Source organism: Amborella trichopoda, chromosome 8, assembly GCF_054954075.1.
Source record: "Amborella trichopoda isolate Santa Cruz 75 chromosome 8, AtrichopodaSantaCruz75HAP2 v2.0, whole genome shotgun sequence".
In the NCBI taxonomy this organism is placed as follows: domain Eukaryota; kingdom Viridiplantae; phylum Streptophyta; class Magnoliopsida; order Amborellales; family Amborellaceae; genus Amborella; species Amborella trichopoda.
The window spans coordinates 191043-217432 of NC_142343.1; the positions used below are offsets into that span (position 1 = coordinate 191043).

At 37.4% G+C, this 26390-nt stretch overlaps 1 protein-coding gene across 19 annotated transcripts; it reads right to left on the reverse strand.

The window, feature by feature from the left end:
* Positions 1–1203: 1203 nt before the first annotated feature.
* Positions 1204–24647, reverse strand: LOC18437975 (4-hydroxy-tetrahydrodipicolinate synthase, chloroplastic). Of its 19 annotated transcripts, none has more exons than XM_088873011.1 (6): positions 24456–24647; positions 23212–23279; positions 22226–22275; positions 10484–10579; positions 4164–4247; positions 1204–2290 (listed from the first exon to the last, which is right to left on the reverse strand). In XM_088873011.1, exons 4-6 carry the CDS (start codon positions 10570–10572, stop codon positions 1363–1365), a joined length of 1101 nt encoding a protein of 366 aa, XP_088729137.1. In that variant the 5' UTR covers positions 10573–10579; positions 22226–22275; positions 23212–23279; positions 24456–24647; the 3' UTR covers positions 1204–1362. The 19 variants fall into 19 exon arrangements, with proteins under 19 accessions (XP_088729137.1, XP_020525080.1, XP_088729132.1 ...); XM_020669421.2 differs by having other exon boundaries at positions 10484–10595; XM_088873006.1 differs by having other exon boundaries at positions 10484–10595; positions 22148–22275.
* Positions 24648–26390: the final 1743 nt, after the last annotated feature.

Genomic DNA, 26390 nt, shown 5'->3' on the forward strand with positions numbered 1-26390 from the left:
TATCAAATATATTATTTTTTTTACAAAACAATTTTTACTTAAACATGAATTTCAGCTGCCCAATTTTGCTAATAAATACTTTTCTACCATTTGACAATAAGTATGAGGAACATGAAGTTATCAAAAAAAAAAATGTACGAGGAACATGATTTTGGAAATTGATTCTAAAGAAATTAGTTGCTCAACCTCACCATACGGGTAGGTAACTTATTGACGCTTACCTATTCAAACGAAAGACGAGAACCCAACCTACTGGTTTGAGCTCTTTAGGTAACTCATGCATCAGAGTCATTCTTATTTACTTGATTGAGCTTTCAAGGTAACTCAATAGTTAGATACTTAAATGTCATGTGCTTACTTGATTTGAGCATGCAAGCTTTAATTAATTTCCCGCCACCTTCTTCTAATTTGATTCTGGATATTATTGTCATGCGATTGAATCAGTAATCGCCAAAAATTCCAAGAGGCGTTCGAAATTCCATGGTTGTACCAAGGGTAATACCAGCGACCATTGCTGTCAGAAACTTCCACCGGCCATACTAAGGCTTTTGCTTTTAAAAATTCTGTTTTGGGATTGCTTGCCTTTAAAATTTCTATTGTTAAGCTGCTTGCTTTCTACTGGCCTGCCAAACCTGACAAGATAGCTTGATCAACATATAGAACCTATTGTTGGACCTACTGTTAATTCAACAGATAGTTGAAATCATCTGAATAAAAAGAATTTTCATTTTATAATGCGAGGTAACTAACATGGAATTGTCGCATTACATTGCCACAGAATTCGCCCACGATATTTCCCCTAATATAAAAGACCATCCAAAACTCCCATAAATTATCTATAATCACATTTGATGTAGAAAACATGAGTAGCATTGTAATGCGTGTCTTGTCATGCCACGTACTATTTTGGGTGGATTAATCTCCAAAAGCATAGTTGAGGGCAACTTATTGACGAGAAAAGTTGCAGATTAATTCACGGAAAAAGACTACCGTCTAGCATCACCACATAAAGCATAGTAGTTGAGAGGAACTTTTTGATCTAAAATTATCGAATCATCATATATTTAAAAATTGAAACCAACAACTAAATTGGAAGACATTCGCTGTGAGGCTGTGGGTGTGGTTTAAAATCCAACGCAATTAGAAAAGTAATAAAAGAAAAGATATCTTACAGTGGGCAACCAGAAACTGACCGAATAAAAATTACCCAAAAAAGTGCAAGCAAAATAAATAATGGGTTCCAAGAACTTTTCCAAAATGTTTACACTTTAAAATTTGATGATTCATCCTAACCTTACGAAACTGACAACGCCAATTCAAGCTGCTGCACCTTTGCATTGTCTCAAAAACCACAACAAAACCCTAATATCGACCTAATAATATGAAATCATCATCGTCCAAAACCCTAACATCTTTATCTCCCACAAAATGGTGCCTTCCCAAGTCTGTCACTATATCTACAAACTCCCTCCTCTTCTCAATTGGAAGGGGAACATAAGGGAGCCTAAATACAGGCCTCACCACCCCAAGTTGTGCTAAGGCTGTATTGAGCCCAATAGGGTTAGGCTCACAAAACAACCATTTTATCAATGGCAAAAGCTTAGTATTAAGCAACTCATTCTTTACTCGGAAAATCAGCTCATGCATTAAGTTAGGCACCAAGTTGCTAGCCACTGATATAACCCCATGAGCCCCATAGTCCCACCTCGAGTCATGGCACTCATCATCATTGCCACTCCATATCACAAGGCCTCTATCCACATATTCTTTGATTCTTGCATCACCTACACACTCTTTAACACCCGCAAAATAACTACTCTCGGAGAGTCTCTTTATAACTGAGGGAGGGATATCTTGGCCTGTTCTCGAGGGCACATTATAAATGATGGTTGGGCCCATAGAAAGAACACTTTGGAAATGGGAGATTAGCCCATTTTGAGACGTCTTCCCATAATAAGGGTTGATTTGAAGGGAGGCATGCATTCCGACCGCAAAGCCTTGTTCAGTTGCATGAATGGCTTCACGAGTTGAATTACTGCCTGTGTTTCCAATCACTTTTATGGAGCTTCCAAAGCAGTTCACAGTGTGCCCTATAAGCATGATGTGTTCATCCCAACTCATGAGCTGCCCCTCACCAGTGGTACCTCCCACTACAACACCTTCAACACCATTCAGTATTTGCAAGTGAATCAGGGCATCATAAGCCTCGAGGTCGAATCTCCCATCCGGTAAATAGGGTGTTTTGATTGCTGTGATCAATCGAAGCTTCTTGATTTCATCTACAGGTGTCCTGCATGAAACAAACTGGGATGTTGTTTTGTTTATGCCAAAGCTAGAAAAAGATATTTATTCATGCCAATTATTTATCTTTTCATGCAAAACTCGCCAAAACATTCTGAAATAGAGAGAGAGACAGAAAACTGGTAAAGAATTAGAGTGTGAATACCAATGCCTCTAATTCTAGGTTTTACCATCTATAAAAATCACAGAAATTGATCCCCATTCCGAATATAACTAACACAGTATAGTAGGAGAAAGGCCTATGCTTCCTAAAAACTGTAGAATTTTAGAAAGTAGATTAGACAGCAATGAGATAATGTTATTCAACTGCTTACAATATATCACCGATGTATAGAAGCGTTGCCCCTACCCCTATATGAAATAACTTCCCATTGAACTTTGCAAATGTCTAAATTTTTGGATGAATAATGCACCCACCAATCATTGCAAATACTCATCGGCTTCATAGTCTTTTTAACTATTCATCAATGTGCAAAAGCAAAGCTACACAATTGAGCCAATTATTTCAGTTGGCCAACATATATAAATGCAGGAGATAAGCCCCAATAGAGCAATGCAATAAACATGCTTCAATTATAACTTAGCACACCAGCCATATTGTGCAAACAAGTAATTTGCAATTGGAGGACATTAACAAAGATCACCAAATGGGAAGCATGTAAGCAAATGGCTCTCTTTTATATTGCTCCAAACACCAATCCCACAAATATATTTTAGGCTACACTACTCTAATGGGGAAGCTACTCTGAAAATTTTTGCCACAAAAATACCTTACAAATTTCAAAACTACAACAGCAATAACATGTTTGAAAATTTCAAGAAAGAGCATATTTGTAAGGAAAAAGTTTATATGCGGGCTTACCTGCATGCCAACTTCCAATCACCACCGTCCAAGGTGGTGATTAAGACTATCTTTCAATCATCACCATCCAACAAAGTGGGACGGTGGTGATTAGAAGTTAGCACGCGGGCAAGCCCGCACGCTAACAGCATCTATAGATCTTAAATTGCCTCTAAAAATGCAAACATGTTTCAAAAAGTCAAAAGAAACCTTTTTAATTGGATGTTGAATGTTGGAGGGAGTGCAAATGACTAAAGTATCCTTCTTCAAATATACTAATAATTTATAATCAAAAGTTATTTATGAACTTATAAGGGTAGTTTACATGCAGGAGTAGAAAATTTGAACTTCACCATTAGAGTGGTGTAGCCTAGAATAACATTAGAATGGTGTAGCCTAGAATAATCTACACACACATTATATATATATATATATATATATATATATATATATATATATATATGCTAGGGTGCTCACACACTATGGAGTAACTTATCACTGTACTCAACAATTTTGGACACTTCTATACCCTTGTTTTGTACATAGAGAATTTTTTAATAGGGGTATTTTTTGTCATAAGAGGGTGTAATGTTATCCACATGGGGTGTAACATCACCCACGTGGAGCACACTAGTGGCATTTAATATTCTATGTGGGTGATGTCGCACCCCATGTGGATGACGTCACACCCTCCTAATGACCAAAAATACCCTTATTAAAAAAATTCTTCATGTACAAAACAAGCTTATAGAGGTATCCAAAATTGTTGAGTACAATGATAAATTACTCCATAGTGTGAGCACCCTAACATAACATATATATATATATAAGAGAGAGAGAGAGAGAGAGAGCGGGTGGCATGAGGAGGTTGTCTAGGCCAGAGGGGTTAAAGTTCAGTGGTACTTACAAAATATAGAGCCACTCTCAATTTCAAAACCAGCAATACTTGGTAAAAAAAAAAGGGTAAGTGTATACAGCATGGATAGATTTCTTCAGATACTTAACATAGGATTTCACAAACCTATTCTTGACTTCGAGACTGCGCATCGGAAGATGAAAATTGTGAACAACCGCAGCTCTTGGAGATATCCATCTTTTCGGAATCCTAAGAGCCAAAACATATGGTCAATATTAAGGCACAAGAGATTTTTTTCATTTGGCATTAGGTCTATCTGTAATCCTACACTAACTTTATGACTGAACACTTCTAAAGAAAGAAGAAATCAAGAAAAATAATAAATGCTGGGACAGCCTTCTGCATCGGATGCCTAGAAAAATCATACATTTTAAGTTTTAACAATTAACTCTAATAACATGTAATTGTCAATCTGGCAAGAACTATAAATAAAAATATATAAGTAAAAAAATAAAATAAAAACGCATGGCGGTGCAATCCTACAAAAGATGAACATAGGCCTAAACTGTTGTTCTCCATGCTTTTATTATTAGAATACTAGGGTCTTCGATGTTACAATACCAAAACACTTCATTTAAACAATTTTTAAGAAGCAATTCTATCTGGTTAGAGGGCCATATGATAACATCCTTAAAGCACCTTTTATATCATGTCATCAAAACAAGTTCTGCATTTCCAGATTGAAAACCATTAACAAAAACAACTGCTAGACTTAAATAACATAGCTTAGATAAAAATAGGCCGGTAACTTAGAAGTGAAGTGTTGTGACATAAACCAATAGGAACATATGAGCCGAGGAAATCAATGCCAAATAATGCATAACACGGGCAATATAAATATGTTTCGAACGACATCAAGAAATAACAGGACCCCAATAGATGTCAATGTCATCTTTTGCTACACACTTCTACTTTTTAAAAGGACTATCCATTCAGGGCACATCTATCTTTTCACAAAATAATGGATTGAGAGAAGCTAAGCAAAAGGAAGCCTTGCACAACAATCCATATGGTTCTTTGGTTTGGGCTTTCGGGCTTATAAGGAGATTGCCGGTTGTTTATAAGGCCTAGGAGATTTGTCTAAGGAAAAGCAAAGAGAATTTGATAACAGGGACACAAAAGAAGTTATGGAGCCAAATAGTCTGTTAAGAAGTTTTTTCTGCTAGTGAGTCCTCCAAAACCACTGGCCCCTCTCTTTCCAAAAGTGAAACTTTTTCAGTCAAAAAGGAAAACACGAGACATTTTTTCCTTTTCTTTTTTCTATATAATTCCATCCATGCAACGCTTCCATTCAGTAGGTTTCTCAGAACAATAAAACACATAAAAAAAAAGGAATATCAGAAACAACCTTGTCATCTTTGTGAGTGTTGTGTTGTTTTTCAAGAAATATGAAAAGCGAATTACATAAACTGAGAGTCACAGATAATGTTGAGACAAGATAGATTAATAAAACTGTGATTCTGAAATATCTGATAATCTTGCATGCTCGATTAAGTTTTGTAAAAAAAAAAAAATTCGATTAAGTTTTGTAAAAATTGTGCCCCAGTGGGCCCTCTTCCACAATTTCCTTTTAAAATAAACACCAAAGTCAAAACTTTTGCTGAAAGGGAAAAACACAGCCTTGAAAATTTTTAAAGGGCATCGCTAGTAAGCATATCAATGTTGCTCATATATATGATATTAGGCACATATACATCTCAACTCACGTTTTTCAATGATTTAGTTCCCGCCTTCATCAGAAAGATTGTAATTGAAATCATCGACTAACTAGATTGTGAACCATATGGAATGGCTAAGGTGGCCAAATCTGCTTGGTTTCCTTGACACATGTTATGTGGATTAGATCCCTTGGTTCATAGAAGAATACAAGCAAGAGGCAAGTGCAATTGAAATTTTGTGGTTCACAAAAAGGTCTGCAAACCCAGGTAAGAATGATATTGTGTGAGGTTTGTTAAACAAGCACGTGGCATGACCATGATGGTATTGAGAGAGAGAGAGTCCATGTTTTCAATGCTATTACCGTTTCAATGCGGATTTTTTGATTGAGTGGGGGCATTTGCATATCCAACTGTTTTTGTGGCTCGGATATTCAAGATCTAGCGGTATTTAGCTACGGATACCGAGATGACAAAATCCCTGTTGAAGTACTTGTTCATTCTTGGTGGAGCAGCTGTTCTTTGGTATTCAAAGAAACAGGATATTGTAGCAGTCCACCATGGAATCCGAAGATGTGACCTGTTATTTAGCTGCAAAAGAAGCAGTGTGGTTGAAAAAATTCCTAAATTAGCTCAGATTTGACCCAATGCGATGCGAGTACATAAGGACTTTCTAGAACCACCAGTCTGCAATCTATGTGACTAAGGAGTCACAGTTTCATTAACAGTCCAAGCACATCAAGGTGGATGGCTACCACATTCAGGACGAGATCCAAGCAAGCGAGATTGAGGCACCAATCTCTTTCACAAAGGCAACGTTAGTGGATCCTGTAATTTAAGAATTGGTGGCGAATGTGCTCCCCAAATATGTTCCTTGTAACGGGCTTGGGCCTAAGAATGTAATGGGGGTGAGAGATTGTAAGGCGTTCAAAGGCCAGTGGGAGATGTTGGGATTTGTGGCCCTCAAAGGCCTTGAGAGCATATAAAAACTATGACCATATTGATATTGTCCTCCAGTGGGAGTGTGGTCCATGTAGGACCAACGTAGCATTTTGTGGAGCCCATTGACTCACCTGAGTTGAGTGATTTAGGCCTGCATCAAGTCTAAGTCCCTTTAGCCCTATACATAGGGCACAACCACAGAGAGCATGTAAGGTAATATCTTGTTGAGGTCGGAAAAACACCAAGCAATATTTGGAAAACATTAGGTGGGCACCTAGAACCTCAGGCGCCCTGAGGTAAAATAATTTTATATAGCCTTTCTTATTGGAAATAATTTTACAAATTTATTCTCCATGGCATTTTTACAACTCCATACAAAGTAGTAGAAAATCAAGGGAACGAATTATCATCTATGGAACAACATTGATTCCCACTACTTTTGAAAATTTATTAAAGATGATTAAATATAATAACATAAAATTCTACCGTATGTTATAAAATGATTGTACTTATAAACAATTGAAATAGAAGGCTACAGTTGCATGATGATGACGAACAAATGCACACCTCCTAATGCACAATGTAAGCTCAAGATACTTGCTTGGCAAGGAGTTCGATCCACAACCAATTCTTTTAGCAAGTTATAAAATGATGTAAACGTCAAACCAATGCCCATCAACTTGCTTTTTTGCATAGTTACCCTTAACCGAGGAAATCTCAACGCAACAAAAGAATAGCCACAGTCTATCAAACCACTTGGGGATAAACCATGCAAAACACCAAGTCATCAGCATATTGGAGTTGAGAGATAGTAGGGCCTTGGTGGGTGGCCAACCAGATTGCTAAGTGCCTCACAGAAGAGGGTGCTACAGGGCAACCACAAGTGGTAGCAAGACTAATGCACACCATGAGGAGTTTATTGCCACCTCTTTGTCACTATGGGAGTACACAAATCATCCTTTTTGTTTCTTTAGCGACCTAATGAGCATCCTGACCCACCATTTTTGTTGTGGGAATTTATAGACCCCATTTTTTGGTTCTATGTGAAAGTAGTGACTATGTGGAATTCCAAGTAGTAAAATCATAAAAATTTCTCTTTTCTTTTTTTAATGCATCTGAATTCCATTTACATGTGCAACAAAATGTTGCAATAATAAGAAATAAAAACCTAAATACAACTCAGGATCTTCCCTTTTACTGCCAAATAATAAATGACTCAATCCAGGAGCTAAATACAGACTTGATCAATATCATCATTCAAGCCTTATCCCAACTATTTAGGGTCGGCTACACGAATTCTATTCCGCCAATGTGCTCTATCAAAGCATATCTTCAATCAAATCATAAGCCACCATATCTCTTCTTGCTACTTCCATTTGTGTCCTTTTGGGCCTCCCCTTGCCCTTTTAGCGCTTTCCACTTGAACTAAGTCGCCCCACCAAATCGGTGCTATATTAGGTCTACGTTGCACATGGCCAGCCGCAACAGTGCTTCACTTACAAGGAATGCTCTAGGCATGGCAAAGTTAGCTAAATACAAACTTAAACTATGAATTCTAGCACATCTATAATTTTCCTGAAATTGAACTAAACATGAGCAAAAATGACTGAAAACAAACTTAGAACAGCCGGGGAGACATACTTGACTTTGCCTAAGTCACCCCCTTAGGACTTGGTACATCCCACACCTGATTATCAAACTGATATCACTCTAATACTATTGGCCCTACTGAATTCTCTACGTCGAAAAGCTTCCTTAGGCAATACCTTTCAGATCTAGGGTTTGAGAGCAAAAACAAGAATTTCGGTTTTTTTACCCCTCTGGGACCTTTCTAAGGCATGGCACATCCCTTGGTCAAATTATGTTTAGGCATACCCCTCTTTCTAACCCCTAGCTACCTAGAGAGTGGTCTGCGCCACCCCTTATGGACTAGAGAGGAGAGAAAGCGAGAGACAGAGACAGAGACAGATACAGAGAATGGGGTAGCGTGGAGGAGAGAGGGAGAAAGAGAGGCTCGAAACTTGTGTAGAGAATGGGAGAGGTCCCCTTGTGTATAGCCTTAAAGGGGGTGGGTCTAGGTATGCTTTATCCAATTATGACTCATTTGAGAGAGAAACAAATATGAGCTATCCCTTCCAAAATCAGCCATCATAGTTTAGGGAGGAATCTAGAAACCTTATCCCCTAAATCTCTGACTCACATCCACTTCTAGTCACCCTAGGATAAGCCCAATCAAAAAATATATTCCAATAATTCCCTTTTTTCTCACAAAGATTGTAGAAATTCAAAGTCAAAATGTTTGGTCAAAGATTCGAAGAATATTTTCAAAAAAAAAAAAATTTGCTCCCACAAAACACTGACAATCTTTTTCAAAGATTTCCTTAAGCTTTCCAACCAGAAACAAACTCTTTTCTTTAAAAAATAATTTCGAGAAAGAGAGAGGGCGGAGGGGGGTCCCACTTTATATGTGACGTGTGGACCTGTATGGGCTCCTCATGTCACACATGTGGGTGCCGTACACGTGTGTGGATGGATCCAGGGGCACCACATGTGTTCCTACTAGCCGATCCACAAACCCAGAAATTATCTAAATGCCCTTTAAGGGTTTTTACTGCTGAAAGATATTTTAAAATTTCTCAAAAATTCTAAGATTCACATAAACATTTATTAAGTTGAAATCAAAGTTTCTAAAAAGTGGATTGGTACCAATGAGTCAAGAAAAGTGATTGTCAGGGCACTCCAGTTGACCTAGTAATCATGATCCATAACTATCTTCTCACACCAACCCAACGAGACCCATGACCCACAATCTCATGTAGGGACTCATGATTGACTCGTCAAAGCTGGCCAATATATAGTGAAACCATGGTCCGGAATATGGATTACAGATCCCCGCTTACGAGCAAGTCATACGCACATATCGTTAGTGTAAGGGGGACTCTCTATGCACATGTACATGTACCCTTTATAAGGTTGCTTCCCAATATACGACTGTTACGTGAACATGACATACATGCCATGAGAAAGCTTGTTGACCATTTAGGCCTTACTCTCACAGGCCTAAATCCTCACATAGGAGACCACGAAGCTCGCTTGGCCTACAAACCATCCTTAGGAATCTCTCTGGCCTCAACCACATATGACCTAAAAACCCTCTACAATAGTGCCATATGCTCAGGAGAAAGGATTTTGGACATGACCAGGGCTATAAAATGCCTAACCCTAGGTCAGTCAACCAACGCACACACTCCCACTTAAGTCTACAATCCACTATGAATCTTATTTACATGCCCACATGGGCTTTAGGCCAGAAAACCCCAACATTGTGTAACTTATTGAGCACTTGACTTGTGAGCTGCCAATTCTTGTAATCATGCAAATCCTATTATACTATTCTAAACGGAACTCCACTTTGATACCTCAATTAACACAGGCATCCAATACATAAATACAATGAACTGGATAATGCCAAGCGGTTGAAAAATGCAATAAACATAAGCCTCAATTTCAACACTTTTGAGTACTTCACCATAAACATTTTATGATACCTATCAAAGAAAACTACCCCATGTTTTTTGAATCCCAAATTCGAACAATGGGCAAGATAAACACAAAAATCAATTACAATTGTTTTTTTCTGTTGAAAGTCGATACTATAAGAAAATAAATCATAACCACTAGATCAAAAGCACAAGACATAATCCAAAAGATCTCAAACACATCAACTAATGAAAAGAGCAAGCATGAATCAAGAGATCATCATAAATAAATAAACAAACAAACAAATAATATATAGCATTGAAATTACCAAAATATAATTGAACTAACCTCCTCTTAGTTTTATTGGCAACTGTATGCAATGACAGCTGCGTGGTAGAACTTCCCAAAAGGAGATGATAGTCCGTCACAGAAGACATTGGCCAGCTGGACGTTGAAAAGTCTACTCATCAAAGTTTAATAAAGCAAATAAGTTCCACCAAATAATGTACAAAAAAATAAGTACAATGGAAGCAATCTTCAGCACCGCACACATGCAATCTCTCTCTCTCTCTCTAAATCTTCATCACCGCACGCATGCAATCTCTCTCTCTCTCTCTCATACATACACACGCGCGTGCATAAACACCAGCACAAAGGCACACATTTGTTTATTTTATGCATTTACTTAACTATTTAGTAATTTATTTATTGGGAGTGATTTCAAGTCACAATTTCATTGTAATAGTGGATATATGTGTGTTCCACATTGAAAAAGTAATTAAAAATGTAAGAACAAAATATTTAAAGAATACAAAAATAATTAATATCCATATTTTATAAAAAAACATTTTGACAACTTGTTTATTTTTGGAGGAAGGTTAACATTACATGTATAAAATAAAGATGTACATAAAAGAAAAACTAATAACAGCATCCCAAAAACTGGGTGCTCGGAATACAAAAGACAACAGAGAAATAAGGGAGGAGGAGGGAGGAGCGAGACTAATCTAAAGAAATTAGAATTGCTACAAAAATGGCGAAAACGAAACTGCAAAAAAATTAAAAAGACTCCAGAATCTGCCGGAGGGTCTTCTAAGTAGACAGCGAGTCTTCAAAGCTTTCTGGCATCGTTGCAAGAAACGGGCTGGGGTCCGAGGTGAGAAGGTACCTTAGAAGAGAGTGGTGATGGACGGAAGAGAGAGAGGGTCATTAAAAATGTAGAGCTACATTGAGAAAAAGAGCCCCATGGTGAGAAGGCTCAGGAGAAAAGAAAAGTGTATGATAGATAAGAAAGAGTAGTAGAAGAACAGAAGAGCAACCAAGAAAGAAAAAGAAATGAGTTCTAAAGAAAGAGAAGGAGAAAAGAGGGTAGGAGTGTGAGACAGGAAGAGAATAGAGGAAAGAATTGAGCTTTTGATGGCGAAGGTATTTCAGAGGAAAGAATGCTGAATTTGTTGCTGTAGTGCATGAGGTCTTCAGAACTCCCATCCTTACTAACCTAGCTGCTGTATTGAGAGCGAGAAGGGAGGGGGGTGGGGGGGGTGGACGGTATGGAGAGACATAAGACGGAGGTAGATGACGAGGGGTAATCAGAGAGATAAGGTTGACAGAGAGGGGATTGGCAGAAGTAAGGGCGGATAAGAGCAGAAGAGAAAAGGATGGAGAGCTCGAGAGAGTGATGTTCTTATTGTTTTGTTTTTTTTCTCTTTTTTCTAAAGCATAAGTCCTACTCTAATATTATGTATTAAAAAGGGGAAAATACATGGTATTTTTTTATTGATCATCTTGATTATCCAACAAAAGAGAGTCAAGAATTTGAAAATTCAAAAATACAACATATGAAATATTGCACAGCAAAAATATATAGGAAAAATTTAAATAAAAATATAAAAGTGCACACGTTGGCCAACCTTAAATGTTAAATTACAACCAAATTGTGCATAACTCCATCCTTAAACAAACATCCACCTCTACCTCAAGATTTCATTTACACATAAGAAAAATACATTAAAAGACTTGAAACAAAAACAAAAAATTATATCATCATCATCAAAGCTTTTTCCCAACTATCTGGGGCCGGCTAGAAAAAATTATATAAATGAAAAAAAAAAGGATATATGCTACCATCCAAGTTAGATTAACTGAAGGACTTCAATCTACATTGCAACATAAGAGTGGAGTTCAATATACATTTCATACAATAATCAACATCTCAATATTAATGGTCAACAAATTACAAGTTTCAGTAAATAACAATGATAATTATCCATAAAGTATAAAATTTAATGGACAAAATAGTTAAAAAAAAAGTAGAAATATTAGACCTCTTACGCACTTCAATCAACATTACCAACGTGAAATTAAAAATATTGATAACCCATGAGACACCTATCACAATTATTCATTAAAAAAAAAGAGTATCATACATAAAGGAATGAAAATTTAACAGGAGTAGTAGATAATATTAATGTATTGCATTTAAGCTGAACTAGTAAATAAATAAAACAACTGAGGCATACCTTCATTTGCATGGTTGGTGAAGAGTGACGAAGAAGCAAATGTGTAAAAGAGCAAATATTTTTTGAATAAATGAAAAAGAGAAATACTACGAAACGTCATAGAAGATGACATTAGGGGAAGTAGGAAAGAGAGGTAGAGGGTGTTATGACTTGTTGGAGAACATATGATAAAGGTTTCACCAACAATTTAAAATATTATGAAAAGACTTCCCTGGTTTAAAAGATTATGAATAGTTTTGAAGGGAAGTAGGAAACAGAGGTAGAGGGTGTTGTGACTTGTGAGAGAACATATGATAGAGATTTCACCTACAATTTAAAATATTATGAAAAGACTTCCCCTGGTTTAAAAGATTAGGAATAGGTTTGGCATTTGAACTAGGATTAGGAGATTTGGATAGGCGAGAAAGAGAAAGAGAGATTCTTTACTTGTCTACTTTTAAGAAGATCTTTATATTTAGTTATATTGTTTTTAGTATTAGAGATTTTTTATAAATATTAGAGAATTTTTATAACATGACGATTATCTAGATTCCTTAAAGTTGGGATTTCCTTAGGATTCTAATAGCCAAGGGTTTTTTTTAGATTTTTATTCTCTCTCTTTCAAAAAATCTAGAAAGATATACCTCCATACACTTCAAAAAAGAAAAAAAATACTTCTATATTTTTTTTGAAAATTCTATCCAAGTCTCTCTTCTATGACATCTTTGTCTATCCTAAAAGATGGGATTTTATTTGTTTTAAAAATGGAAAAATATCCTATATAGTCTACCTCAAAACTCACTAACCTGCCCCACATTATCTTAATGATAGCATGCCTTTCTATTCTTGCAACATGTGTCCACCCCTTAACTGTTGCTTAATAAGATAGTATAGATATAAGGAAACTGCTATTTTAGAAAACCATATTTATGACGATTGTGTGATCATAAAATTTGCACACACACTCTCTTCATCTCAATAATCAATCCCAAAAACGAAAACTTTGAATTTGTGCCCTAGAAATGAGGAAAAATACGTCCTTCTCTGAGGAAGGATCCATACCATTCATTTTGTGATTGTTGAGATCTCAGCCGATACGAACTCAAAATCAATATTTTCTTTTTCAAATTTGTATATCAATGATGATAAGGCCATAAAAAATCAGTGATAAAAAGAATTGCTCTAGGGCCTAGACCTAATCAACCCATCAAATGGATGGCCTAGGTTCATCAAGTTAAAAAATCACTACTTCAGGTCATCACCATCATCATCAGAGCCTTATCCCAACTATTTGGGGTCGGCTACATGAATCTTGTTCTGCCATTCTGCTCTATCAAACGACCATACCCTCAGTAAGACCTATAAGCTCTTACAGGAAATCACTCCCTAAGGTGATTTCCCAAAATCCTTTTTTTTTTTTGTTTAAGGGAGATTGTTCATCCTAGTGATAGGAGTGTATAGTGAAATTTTTTGGTTCATCAAATGCACCTAGCATAGTATGTTAAAGTGTATTTGATTACATTATCATAAGATAATCGCATTAAACCACTCCCCTTAATTGTTTATTTACTTATTTGCGCATTGTATTCATATGTGGGACGAGGCCACTCTCACAAGCATAAGATGATGAACAAGAAGTATTTAGGGATACAAAAATAAATGTGACTTTTATCAATTTATTCATCACCATCATGATCATCATTTGAGCTTTATCCCAACTATTTGGAGTCATCTACAAAAGTCACGTTCCACAATTCTACTCTATCAAGGGCCATACCCCTAGTCAGACCATAAGTCATCACATCTCTTCTCACTACTTCCATCATGTCCTTTTGGGCCTTCCCCTTGCCCTCTTAAGGCCTTCCACTGAACCAAATCACCCTCCTAACCAGTGTTGTTCTAGGTTGACGTTGCACATTGCCAGACCAACTAAGTCTACTTTCCTCATCTTATTGTTTATTCGAGCCACCCCTAAGTTCCCTTGGATGTATTCATTTTGAATTCTATCGTTTCTTGTCTTGCCACATATCCATATCAACATCCTCATCTCATAGATTGGGAGGCACCATTGACGGGGATGTCTATGAGAAAATTAAGGGAGATTGAAGAGAAGTCAGCCATATAATGGGAGATATCATGGCAGCCGTTAGACTGAAGGCTCCATCTGATGACGTTGAAATCGCCACCAGAACCCAAGGTCTGGGGGGGAATTGGCAATAGTATTGAGTCCGTCCCAAGAAGTAAGTGTAAAGCATGCTCTATTAGGGCCATAGATCAAAGTAAACTTCCAAAGAAAATTATCAAAAATCCTATAGAAGAAAATAGTAATGGAAAAAAGACCTAGGGAACTAGAAGAGACAGCAAGGATAGTGAGATCCCAAACGACCCACATTCCTCCCGAAGCACCTAAGGAATCCAAAACTAGCCATTGACATGGTCGCCAACCCCAAATGTTCCTAACCATATGAAGACTAGGTTGGGCAGATTTAGTCTTAGATAAAGCGAAAATGTCAAGTTGAAACTGAGAGGAGAAAGCACACACTGTAGACTTCTTTAGGGAGTCCCCAATCCCCTTAATATTCTATATGAGGATCGTCATTAGGGGTGGTAATAGAGGGGCCATGACACTTAGGTAGCGTCTATGAGGAGAGGAAACGGTCGGGGGAAGGGAAATGTGGGCCAACTCAGAGCCATCGTGTCATCTAGGTTAAGGTCTGAGGATAAATAAATTAATTCTCTCATCCCTTTGAATTTACCTAATGGGCATTGTTTTTGTAGAACCTGGAGAGGTCTAAGATGGGGCCTTCATAGGAGAAACACATTTGTTGAAGCATCTCTTCAAAGTGAGGAATGTTGCATTCAATGTGTTCTACCTTTGCCAAATAAAATTAAGGGACTTATGGTGAATATTGAGACTCCTGAGGAGAGCTTGTAGCTAGGTTCTGGTTTAGCTGTGGTGATTTTTAAGACTGTGGGGATCGATGGGGGTAATGATGCGGCGCCTTGGAAGTGGTACATGGGGAAGGATTCCTAAATGTACTCGTCAGGGAAGGGTGGGGATCAATGAGAGATAATAAAAGGGATCATATAGGGAGGTAATGGGAAAGGAAAGGTGGCAGGAATTAAAAGATCTTAATGCTTCTTGATGGTTGAGATGTGCCATGTCACATAGTGTCATTGGGTCAGGTAAGAGGTTCGTGAGGGTAGGGGATGGATGTATGCGGCACGTGGCACATGGCACAGAGTGGTAAAATGTCTAGGTGGTTTTGGTTTGATTCAATGGTTCTGGTTTGGGTGGGTTTGTGGAAACCAAAACTAAGCTTCCTTAAGCCTCCTTAATTCCTCTTACAAGATTTTGTCTAAAATGTTTGCTTCTAGACTCAAACTGGTCCTAGATCAAGTAGTCTCCCATAATAAAAGTGGTTTTGTTCACAACAAGTAGATTCTAAATAGTTTGATCATAGCTCACGAAGCTATCCATGACTATCGTCAATCTAGGAAACCTGGTCTCCTTTTCAGGCTCGATTGGGAAAGGGCTTATGCTCACTAGAATGGTCGATTCTTCTCCAAATCCTTTCCAAAATGAGGTTCCATCACTAATTCATTTAGTGGATCCAAGCTTGCATCTTTTCTACCTCCTTCTCAGGGCATACTAATGGATCACCTAAAGGATACTACTCACCAACTAGAGGCTTGCATAGAGGGGGCCCATTGTCCCCTTTCCTATTATGACTGAGATCTTCAGCAAGTCCATTTCTAGAGTTTTCAAAGAGGTACCCATGAAGGTTTTGAAACCTCTTCTCAAAGAGGTACCCTTGAAGTTTCCAATCACAAGGCCTTTGCCAGACTTTCGGCCAAACTTTTGGTGGCAACTTTCCTTCGTGACTGGGAAAATATTCTCCACCTTGAAGCCCCTCAGGTCTCAAGAGCTAACAACTGGTTGCCTCCCCCATAAGGCATCATCAAGTTTAATTTCGACGGATGCTCCCTTAGCAACCCAAGCTCAGCTGGAGCTGGAGGGGTCTTCCAAGGCCACAGCGGCAATATGTTGGCTTCATTCTCAGAGCACTTAGGCCACGCAGACTCTCAGCTTGCAAAGTCTATGGCACTCCTATTGGGCCTATAGAGGTTCGACCAATCATGGGGATCACATTTGTTCTTCAAGGGGATGCCAAGAACATAATCTCTTGGGATTCTGGAAATGCCCCCCCTCCCTAGTACTTCGCCTCAATTTTTGATGAAATTGCGCATATTTGCAAGGATATAGTCGTCTCTTGCATGCATACCTGGAGGAAGTCAAATGCCTTGGCAGACCAACTAGCTAAGGACGGTGCTAGGGCCCAAGCTGAAGCCCCCTCATAACTTGCTTCGACTATCGTTATGTCGCTGGTCCATCTCCTTGTTTGCTATGGACCATTTCTTGTAATTGGGCATCTGTTATAAGCCCCCTTATTTTTTGTACAGAGCTACTGTTAAGTGGCCTATTTTTTGGTTGAGAGACTCGGACTGTGGGTACTTTCGACATTTACTTATGTATACCCTTCATTTATAGTAATACAATCGTCAACTTCATCAAAAAAAAAAAGGGAAACATATCTGTGATTTTCAATACGCAGATGACACCCTCATCTTCCTAAAAGCAACTTCTGATCAGATTGACAGCCTTTGGACCTTCCTCAAATGTTTCAAATTGGCTTCGCATTTGAAAGTCAACATGTCCAAATCCAAATTGTTAGGCATCAATGTTTAGGTAGATCATCTACAACTTCTTGTAAATGGGCTTGGATGTGATATTGATACTCTTATGACCAAATACCTCAGTCTCCCGCTTTGTGTTGGGAATACTAGGAGAGATTTGTTGAACCCTATATTGGAGAATTTCCAGAGGAGATCAACCCCTTGGAAAGGACGATTCCTCTCCCTAGGAGGTAGGATCACCCTTATCAAGTTTGTTCTCCCTTGCATACACATGTATGCCATATCTATCTTCATCATGACTACTCTCACTATCAACATCCTCAACAAGCTCATGGGGAACTTTCATTGGTTTAATGACATCTCTAAGAAAAAGATTCCCCGCATCGTTTAGGAAAAGGTTTACCAACCTAAAAGTTCTGATAGGCTTGGGATTCAAGATCTCATACTCACCAACAAAGCTTTACTAGGTAAGTAGTGGTGGCGGTTTTCCACCAACCAATAATTCCTTTTTGTGGCATGTCCTTAGCCAAAAATATGGCGCTTAACAATTTGGCCTGATATATACTCTTGTAGGGATAGCTTCATGTTGTGCATCAGATACGAAGTCAACTCAAAACTAAAGTCTTGTTCTAGAAGAATTTGTGGATTGCGGACACTGCCCTTCAAAACTTATGGCCTAACGTTTTTTTCACTGGCTACTAACCTTGATGCCACAATTTCCACCTAATTTCATCCAACAACACCCAGCAAATCTGGGCTCCTATCTTTAGAAGGACCTTACAAGACCATGAATTTGACTTATTCCTTAGGCTCCTCAAACACTTATCCACCGTCTTCATCACAGGAGTTGGGGTGGATAGACCCATTTGGACCAAACACCACTCTGGAAATTTCCATGTAGCCTCCTACCACAAATCTTTCACCATCAACCACCTCTTAACCTCACAATCCATCATAAAGCTTAGCCAACCAATACTCGACCAAGACGTCAAGCTTTTTCTTGCCCTTCTATTTTTCATAGAAACCTAACCATAGATCAACTCCAAAGAAGAGGTTTTATCCTTGCCAACAGGTGCCATATGTGTGAGGAAGAAGTGGAGTCTCACTCCCACCTTTTCATCCACTGTCACTTTGCACAATTAGTTTGGGGCAAGCACTCAAGGGACTTAAATTACATGTGGGTCACTCCCCCTGATATTAAAGCCCTTTTGGTTGTGCACATCTGGCCCCGTTTTACCAGGGCAGGGACCTTCTAGTGAAGAGCCTCCATCCAAGCGATCTTATGGTCTATTTGGAAGGAGTGCGGAAAAGTTGAAAACACTCACCACCTTTTGGGCTTCCATCTCTAACTTCCAAAATAACTGGCTCCAAATCACAAACTCGAGAATCTAAAAGCCGTCTCAATCAGGCACTTGGATCCCTCCATCCCAAGGCACCATTAAGGCCAATATCGATGGTTGTTCTTCAGGCAGCCCAGGTCCATACAGAGTAGGAGGTGTTTTTAAAGATTATAATAGTAATTGCCTTCTTTCTCCATCCACATTGGCCAAGAAGACTCAGATTGGGTGGAGGCTATTGCCTTACTCGAAGCTGTGACGAGGTTTCAACCCAGCTGGTGTATCAATTTAATCATCGAGGCGACTCTCGTAATGTCATTGATTGGGCTCATGTTGGTTGCCTTTATTCACTCCTCAAGAGTTTTTGCAATTATTACAAGGCTATTAATATAATTTCACCTTCGTCCCAACAGGTGTTATACTGAGTCAGCGCTACAAATAGCCAGCCCAACTAACTCTACTTTCTCTCATCTTATAATTGTCTTGCCACTCATCTATCTCAACATCCTCATCTCAGCCACGCCCATCCTATGGGTAGGTTGTTTCTTGACCGCCCAACATTACACCCCATAAAGCAAAGCTGGTCTCACAGCTATCCTATAGAACTTGCCCTTCAACTTCATCTGTATACAGCAATCACATGAAATTTTGGTTGCACATCTCCACTTTGCCCACCCAGCTCTAATTCTATGTGCGACACCTTCCTCAATCTCTCTATTTGCCTAGATTATCGACTCAAGATATGGAAGTGCGCTCTTTTTGGTGTTTCTTGGCCGTCAATCGTAACTACTTCCTTGTCTCTACTCCTGTTATTACTAAACTTGCATTCCATAAACTGTCTTAGTCTGGTTAAGTTTACAATCTTTAGATTCTAGAGCATCCCTCCAAAGTTCTAACTTTGTGTTGATGTTGCTTCGGGTCTCATCAATCAAAACTATGTTGACACGAAAAATATACACCACTGTACCTCATCTTGTAGGTGCCTAGTTAAGTCGTCTATAACTACGACAAAGTGAGTTGGGCTCAGTGTCGAACCCTAAAATAGACCTATTGTCACTGAAAACCGACTTATCGCTCCACTAATTGTCCACACACTACCTAGCGCACCCTTGTATATTTTCTCACCAAGTCCATGTAGCATCTGCAAACCCCTTTCATTTCCAATACCCACGAAATTAAATATCGAGGTACTTTATCATAAGCTTTCTTTAGATCAATAAAGACCATTTGGAGGTCATTTTCCTTTGCCCTAAACTACTCACTCACTTGCCTAGGTAGGAAAATAGTCCCAATTGTTAACCTCTGACATAAAACCGAATTGGTTTTGGTTTTCTAATACGTTTTATGAAATACATTCAATGATTAAAAATAGGTATAAAGCAGCTAACACCCTCTCAAGAGCACAAGTTTCAATTCTATGCATTTGAAAAACATACATCTAGCAATGAACCTTATGTAAGCGAAGATGAGAAGCAGAAGACGATATGCAACAGCAAAAATGATAAAATGTTTTTTTGAAGAAGAAGAAGAAGGTTAACTTTGTAATAATAAAATAAAAGTTACAAAAGAGAACAGAAGATGCAGCCCACAGCATGTGTACTCAATATACAATGATGATGCGAAGAAAGAATAATATGAAACAATAGAGACAGAGAAGGGGAACAGAGAGAGGCTTTATAACATAGCTGAACAAAACCCAATAAAAATAAATAATACAAACACTTCAGATTTTATAAAGTTTTCTTAGCAGCCTTAGAGTCTTAACAGTCGCAAAGGTCGTACTGCAGGAGGTGATCAGGAACTGAAAGAGTGAAGGCTTAATGGGAAAAATCCGCAACATCGAGAGAACGAGGGAGAGTTAAGGGAGAGCGATGAAGATAAAAAGGAAAGTGTGAGAGAGCGAGAGAGAGAGAGAGAGAGAGAGAGAGAGAGAGAGAGAGACGAATGAAGAGGCAGAAGTGCGTATCAAAAAGAGCCTGAAACTGCCCAAAAATATTCTAAGCACATAGGGTGAAAAAGGGGGGGGGATGATAAAATGTTCTAGAATGGTTGTAAGCAACCACATCAAAAAGAAGCCTTCTAATCACACAAAGTTCTAGGATAGTCACCAACAGGACAAATACAATGTATATGTAATATATTAACGTTATTACAACAATAAGAGCAAATTAAGGTAGCTGAACTTCATTGTGTGGAACACATCTCATTATCCATAATAAATAGAATCACATAGTTAAAATCCATTTCACCCTGATTCTTATTACAGCAAGGAAATTAAAAAGAAAAATCACATAAACCTAACGTATCAATCACCATCACTTGAACTGATCTGGAGACTTGATCGTATACCAATACATTAACAAAAAAAAAATACAAAAGTAGCACAAGGGAAAGATGTAACGAGTTGTTTCTACTTATAAAGCTAAATCAACATAATAACAAGAAACCTTTGCAAAAGTTAGTATTGGATTATACAAGAACAAGGGAATTGTGATCCTTTTGGCATGGTACAAGCACAGCATGCAACAACATGTTTATTTAATAAATGTACCATCATACTTAAGAGAATAATGTCAGGACTAGACCAGTGACCAAACCGGTGAAGCCACCATTCCAGTTAGACGGGTTGAATCAGACTGGTTCGGCGGTGACACCAATTTAATAAATTAGAAAATTAATAAGAATATGGAAAATAAAGAAAAAGTGGGAAAATAGAGAAAATCATGGAAAATAAGAAAAAAAAATTCAAAAAAAAAGATAATATCGAGTAAAAGAGTAAACCATGAGTCTATTATTCATGATATCTTTCACTATATTTAAATTTTTAAATCTCTTTCATGGTGAGTCTTTTACCATTTTGAAAAGTTAGCATAAAAAATTCCATAAACTCATAAACATTTAAATAGTAAGCTTAAAAAAAAAATATCCTAATAGTAAAGGGCCCATCCACTTATCCCTAAATCAAAATATCTCTAACAATATCAACTTGATAGTTCATTCAATCATTCAAAGTGCAAAAACAGAAAAATGAAAAAAACAAAAAAGTCGTGCTTGAAGGAGATGGCAATGATTTTAGAGGGAGACGTACCACATAAAAAGCATAGTAAAGAGACTCACACAAGATTAAGTAAAAACCCACAAAAAAGGCATTTTTCAAAGGAAGAAAACTATTAGAAAGGACCACTTCATAAGAGGTACCGAAGTGAGATTGAACAATCACTAATCAAGAGATTCAAGGATCATTACAAGATTTCTTGCAACATTGTTTCCTAACAAATGAATCAACAATCAAAAAAGTGGTCGAATATACTTAAAATTTCATTTTCTAAAAGCCTATTCTTCTCTTTCATTGAATTTGACAAAAACGTCCCTAAATAAACAGCAAGGAATTGAACATGATAAAAAAAATAAAGAATATAACAAGTAAAACAAATAGAAACATTGGGCCTGGCGGCTCGGCACTGGATTGGTAGACCGACCAGTCCACTAGTCGTTTCTAGTTGAATGGACCATCTGGTCCACCATGGCCAACCTAACCATACAGGTGACTGGCTCACCGGTTTCTAGATCCAAGCTGCTGGTCCCATCCAGCCTTTCCTTTAATCACCTAGACCACCAAAAATATCCTAGTAAACAAATGGGAAAATTGGAGACAATAATAGCAGAGACTCCAAAGAACAAAAGAAAGAAGGATTTGTAAATATCAATGTTCAAGAAGACAGATGTAGCCGCCTAGTCGGTCAGGGGTCTGGGCCGCCTAGGCTGGTGCCCAGATACCTGGGCGACCCTAAGCGAAGGGGGTGGGGGCCATGTGTTGTTTTTTGTATGCGTGTGTGTTCTGTTTAGTGTGTGTATGTGCATGCGCAAGCATGTGTGTGTGAGGTCTCACATGAAATTCTAAAGATCATCCTCTTTTTTTCTTTTTCTTTTTTCTTTTGGACCTGTATTTGTGAGAGAGAGGTCTCAAACACCTGGAGGATATGGAGAGAGAAAGAGAGAGATAGTCTATGAGAGAGAGGGACCTCGCATCGAACACTTGGAGGTCACATTCTTCTTTTTCTTCTTCTTCTATGTAACGAGGGAGCATATGGGTCCATGTGTATCTTTGTGTGTGTATGAGCGTGTGTGTGTGTGAGAGAAAAAGAGAGGCCCCACATCGTACACTTGGGAGTCCATCTTCTTCTTCTTCTTCTTCATATGTAGAGAGAGCACATGGACCTGAGAGAGAGAGAGAGAAGGGCAATCCCATGTCTTATTTTTGTCTAGGTGGATTTGAATTTCTTTTCTTTTTCTTTTTAATAGGGATGGCACTAGGCGGGCGCCTGCCTTAGGCATGCCTGCCCCGACCCCACCACCTCGACCAAGCTGCCTAGGCAGCCACCCATGCAGCAAGGTGGCCTACTTTTCATTTATTGGTAAATATCACTGTTCAAAAAACTGTTAATTTTGAAATCTGCAAGACTTTAATATCAAAGGCAAAAATTTAACAAATGTGAGATGCATTTCTTCTAAAATCAAAAAGCGATATAACAAGGACCCATACATGCGCCTACAAAGTGTCCTAACGAAACCCACACAGTGATGCCAAGCATCTAATGAGGAAACATCAAACTGAAAACATGCAACAGCCACAGTTAAGAAGGCAATCACCATATTTACTCAGAGAAAAGAGAAACATACAATATCTACAAACAACACAAAAAGCCACAAATTAAGAAAACAATCACCATATTTACTCTATACAATCAAATTTCCGGCAAATTAAAAGCTAATTATTGCTTGCAAAAGGAGTGTGATAATAAAAGCCCAAACACACACAAAAATCAGAAACCACAACTAAAACGTATGCTCATAACTATAGAATCAGAAACTAAGGACTCGTTTAGTTCATGTGTAACAGTTTGCATATGTAAAATAATTTTTATATCCTGTCCAAGAGTTTTCCAATATTGTTTTTTCCCATGTTTGGTTCACATGTCTCACATTCCTATGAATTTATTTCAAGAATTTAGATAGATTCCAAAAACCTAAAAACCGCTTCTCAAAAAAAAAACAAAAAAAGCATTGCATAACTAAGTTTATGCCCTTCAAATAAGCATTAGCAAATAAATAACTGAAAACAGGGCATCAATATCCAACAAAGCAAAATAACTACGTCACTGTCAAAGTGCTTATAATGGGATCATAATCAGAAATCATATCAGCAAAAAAGAAATGGAAAATAATACATATTTCTTCAAAAAAAAAAAAAATCCATATTCCAATGTCCAAGCATTCAAAACGTAGCTTCAAAAATCATGGGAAATTTACTCAGGAAGCATTTTAGTATAATCTTTCTACTTTAAGGATAAAATAGAAAAACAAAAATTCAACAAACTAATTGTGCAATTTCATGACGATGAACAAGCCCCACTGTAAAAATCACAAAATGGCTTCTATACATCAAAAAAACCAAAAAGCAATAAACAAAAAGGATAAAACATACCTACATTTTTCTCCAGAGCAAATTGTGCTTCTATACTAAATAAAGTAAGCCAAAAAAAAACAACAAGCAACAAATTTCCATGGGGCATGGGGAAAACATAGAAAAAAAAAATGTTTGCATTGGTAATTAAAAGAATCAGCCCAGGAAAATCACAAGAATAAAACCCATAGCCTCGTCGAAGAAGATAATGCATTTTGCATGGGGGTTCGTATCAGGGAAACCCTACCTTGTTTGGTGAAGAATCTTTAGTGAAGAAGATAGATAAACAACTAAATAAAAGAACACCAGCCAAAAAAAAAAACCTAATCTTGTTGAAGAATATGATCTTTGCTGAAAGGAGATGAGGTATTTCGTTTGAGGCTTGCAAATGGATCCTTGCGTGTGGGAGAGGAGGGTTTGTGAGAGAGAGGTAGCACAGTGAGCAGTCTAAAACCCTATGTCGACAAGGCAGGCGACCACGTAACTTCCTACCACCCGCTGCTGCACACTAACACTGTTTGACGGGAGCCACGCAAGTTCCATCAATTTCAAGGCCCCCCCCTGGCCCACCATAGAAAAATTGAGGGTTATCAAATTCGTTCAGGGTAGAGAAATTTCCTAGAAGCTATTAGTAGGAAATGAAATGCACAAAGAGTATATTACGGCTCGTATTATCATCATCTACCGATATGAAAATTCAAAATACTCAAAAAGCCAGATTACAAAAAAATCATACTTGAATTATGAAAATACAAATTTCCAGACCGGTGAGAGTAAATGTTAGAAGGTCACAACATATGTTTCCCGCCCAAACCCACACCAATAAAGAAAAAATAAGGAAAAGTTTATACCGTTGTCGGCTTCTAGCAATTACGATTGGTAATCCGGTTGGGACCTAATCACCAGCGCGACAATTAAGGGTCGGGCATAAATTTATATTAACTTCGTTTATATATATATATATACATGGTGCGGTTTGTATAGTACCCGCGCTCTAAACAATCAAATTAGAGCCTACTTTCAAATAGAAAAATATAGTTTTAATATTAAAAATCTTTGTGATAGCCTTAAAATATATTTTTATATTTATATATAAAGTTTAAAGCTTCAAAAATATAGTAGATCGACCGATCTATAAAAACTTGAAAATCTTAAAAATTGACGGTCCAAAAATGTGTTTCAAAATACATTGTTTCCAAAACTTGAAATCCATTTTTTTCAAATGTCCATGAATCTTGATGTCAAGATGATCGATTTGAAGATATCTGGGCATCAAAACAACCTCTTCTAGTGAAATTTTTGGGGTAAGCTCAAATTTGATTGTTTAGAGCCTCGGCTCTATATAAACTTTTCCTATATATATATATGGAAAAAGCTAACAATAGCTGAATAATGAATAGTAATATAGGTAGAATATCAGTCATCAAATATTCTTCGAGTGGTTCAGAATGTATATAATATATATATTGTGCGGTTTCTATAAAGTTGCAACCTTAAACAATCCAATTAATGCGCACCTCCAAAATTTATCATAACATGTAATTTTGTGGTAAAAAATTATTAGGATTATCTTAAAATTTATTTTCATATCTAATCATAAAATTTTAAACTAAAAAAATAGTTAAAATCAAAGAGATCTATAAACATGTGAAAATCTTGAAAATGGACGGCCTAGATAATGTGTTACAAGATGTACTATTTATGGGACTCAACTTTTTTTTTATATATTCATATATCTCGATGTCGAAATGATCAAATAGAGGGTTTTTCAACATTATAACAACCTGTCCGATAGATTTTTGAGGTGCATCTGTAATTCTACATTTGAAGGTTGCAAATTTATATAAACTTTTCCCATATATATATATATATATATATATATATAAACTATGGGAAAATGACTTTGTGAGAACCTTCCACACCCATGTGTGTAGAACCCCAAACAATCACCATTAAATTTGGCACTGATCTCAAGAAAAGTCAAGTCCCACACCATGTGCTAAATTTTCTAGAGATCTGTGGCAAATTTAATAGTGATCATTTGGTGTCCTACACACATGGGTGTAGGAGGGTCTCATAGGATCATTATTCATATAACATATATGGGTGTGGTTTTTATAAGGTTGCAATCTTAAACAATTCAATTAATGCACACCTCCAAATTTTATAATAACATGTAATTTTGGCGTAAATATTATTAAGATTATCTGAAAATCTATTTTCATTTTTAATTATAAAATTTGAAATTCTAAAAATAG